The following is a 3119-nucleotide window of genomic DNA, read 5'->3' on the forward strand; positions in this document are numbered from 1 at the left end:
GGCGGGACTAATTTGCATATTCATAGATCAGCGTATAGTAAATGAGGCAAGGGTGTGTAGAGTTACATTCAAGCTATTTTAAGGCATGAGAAAATAATTTTCACAAGAAAAAACATTTAAATATGTAATTTTGATGATCAAAGATAAGTTTTAAGGGATCAAATATTTGACTACAGGGGGACTTTAATATCCTAATGATTTTTGACATAAAAGAAAAATCAATAATTGTGACCCATACAATGTATTTTTGGCTATCGCTACAAATATAGCCCAGAGACTTAAGACTGGTTTTGTGGTCCAGGGTCACATATAATAACCATCACCCTCCCTTGGGTATCTCATGCTCTCATTCTTGCCGTGATGAGTGAATGAAAGGGGCGTTACATGTGGTGAAGCTGAACGATGCAGCTGTCACTATCCATAAGGAAAATCCATATGATAAGAGCAGTAAGACATTACGCTTACCACCCTGTTTAACTGCTTAATTAGTACTCCGTCTTTTCTTAAAAAGTGTCAGAGACAGCTCAGTCAGGGTGTCTGATTGGTCAAAAGTGGTGTCCTGTAGTTCAATATCGTGCGCTAATGTGACGAGGCGAGAGTAAATGGAGCTATCGATGTCGGTGGAGTTTTATGTGGCTCGTATCCAAAGCGTAGCCGTTATCAGCCCTGTTAAGCACAAAGGTAATTTGATTGGTTGACATGGAGCATGGGTGTGCAGGGAGGGACATGTGTCTGCAACCAGTGCAGAATGGGCGGAAATGCCATAAAGCTCCTAAATATATGGAGTTTAATTGTGCTGTAGCTCTAACGGGCTCCGTCCGCAGGTCTAATATGTCTCACTGGAGTGGTGACGGTCTGCTGGTGTCGTTGTCATTAGTCTGACGCTCTCTCGATAACAATCTGAATTGAGAGAACAGAAATGCAGTGTAACAACACGACTATTTGCGCTTCGTCTCATTTATCAAAGTAACAAATCTGCAGTCAAACACATCTCAAAGGGAGTCTTTAATTATCAAGTCACAAAAATGCGCCGTTTGAGCTCTTTCTTAGCTGTATGTTTTGTTTATTTATTTATTTATTTATTTAATGTTTTATTTGTTAGGGACAGATACAATAAACATAGATGAAAATGTAAAAAAACAATCATCCCATGCATGTATCATAGTGCTTGTAGCCGAAGCTAATTTGCAACACTTGTCCCTAGGAGGGCTTTTATTTATTACAATTACAATAAACAAGTAGTACACAAATTTATAATATAAATACACTAAACATGACTACAGGTTTGTTGATGAAAACAGGTTTGTTTACTGATAGCAGCGCTACATATAGGCATTCAGGTTACTTTTGTGTCTCGTAGGGATGTGTTGGTTTTTCAGGGATGAGAGGATGGAAGATGTGACCTACTCAAACACACCCTCAGGCTACTGTGAAACACACATGCACACACTCTTGAAGGTTTTTTTTTTTTTTATGTGTCTGTCTTCTGCTTTTTTTAGAGAGGAAGATGGCTGAAAGTTCTAAGAAGGCAACAGCAAGGCCCAAACCGCTGTCCATCTTGCGCTCAGTGGAGGAGAAATATACAGCAGCCATGAAAAAACTACAGTTTGGTGAGTCCTGAACTACATATCTCTGCTAGTGTTTGACCCATTTAAGGTTTTTACTGGATAAGAGAGAATATTCTATAATTTAATTATTAAAATGACATTTTACACTCAAGTTCAATGACTTTAAACATTTTATTGAATATTTTAAACAATATATTTCATAAAATTTTGAACATTTTAGGGATGCATAATACATTGGTTACCGACCGATATTAGATCTATTTATTTATCGGTATCGGCCGATATTGAATATATGCAGTTGTACATGCTAATTTCCTCTGTTTTTATTTAGATTGCCTTTGTCTCTCTTAAATTATCCTTTAAAACAGTAATAATAATTTAGTAACACTGTTAATAATAGTTAATAGTATTAATAACTATTAATAACTAATAGTTTTATATCAGCCGTTTGTTGGTTTTTGGCCATAATGTGGCCATAAATAAATAATCTACTTAATCACTGGCCAGAATGATCAAATTTTTACTTTAGTATTGGTGCATTCAGTACTTTCCATTGGTTTTTCTAAACCAAGAATTCACCTTTTTTTCTAATAGTTTTATATCAGCCGTGTTGATTTTTGGCCATAATGTGGCCATAAATAAATAATCTACTTAATCACTGGCCAGAATGATCTAATTTTTACTCTAGTATTGGTGCATTCAGTACTTTCCATTGGTTTTTCTAAACCAAGAATTCACCTTTTTTTTGGGGGGGGCTGACCCATTTGATAAATTATTGTTTTCCCTCAGATGCTAAGTTGATATATAACAACATATTCATTGTATATTTATATATATATTTTTATGTTGGTCACATGGCATACAGGGAAACCTAAAATATTCTAAAATAAATTCAAATGGTTGTAATATTTGTTCTAAATTTGCATTTATATTATTTAAATTATTATTAGCTTTTGATTGACTCATGAACCCCCAGGGGATTGCGAACCCCAGTTTTGGAAACCCTGGTCTAAACCTATTCTCTTTTTTGTTTTTTGTTTTTTTGGGCTTTGTGCCGCATACATAGTTGAATGAATGGATAGAAATTGCTGCTTTTCCTTTCAGCTGATTTTGTTTTCTTTAAGTGCACCAAAAATTTGAAGGAGCACAATGAACTGCAATGGGGAAGATTGTGTTATCTTGCTGGAAGAATAGCTTGTCTGGTTGTCGTTTCTCATCTGTCTTTGCCCTGATTGATGACGAGTTTTGTTCTGCCAAAAATTATTTCGCCCGACCTCAGACGAATGAGGTAATCTCAACTGACGTGACTGTAAACATGTCTGCACTAGCCCAGTGTTTCCCAACCGGGGTGCCGTCTGTCGAGAGCAGGGGTGCAGTGTAAAAAAATTAGAAATTAGCCTACTGATTGCCGCCATTGATGGACAAAAGTTTAAAATAATATTTAAAATATCTGTATGACATTATATTCTGCAGTTCTTCCCTGTTGTACCGAGTATCTATACTTTTCAAATTATCATATCGAAGTTAGAAATTCAAATATTGTGACAAAAT

At 35.7% G+C, this 3119-nt stretch overlaps 1 protein-coding gene across 1 annotated transcript in view; it reads left to right on the forward strand.

The window, feature by feature from the left end:
- Positions 1–3119, forward strand: part of birc6 (baculoviral IAP repeat containing 6) — a 109571-nt gene that overhangs the window by 91670 nt on the left and 14782 nt on the right. The window contains 1 exon segment of the mRNA XM_016558538.1: positions 1459–1610. Within this exon segment, the coding sequence (XP_016414024.1) occupies positions 1459–1610 (152 nt within the window).

The sequence above is a fragment of the Sinocyclocheilus rhinocerous genome, unplaced genomic scaffold (assembly GCF_001515625.1).
Source record: "Sinocyclocheilus rhinocerous isolate Xijiao unplaced genomic scaffold, SAMN03320098_v1.1 scaffold851, whole genome shotgun sequence".
In the NCBI taxonomy this organism is placed as follows: Eukaryota; Metazoa; Chordata; class Actinopteri; order Cypriniformes; family Cyprinidae; genus Sinocyclocheilus; species Sinocyclocheilus rhinocerous.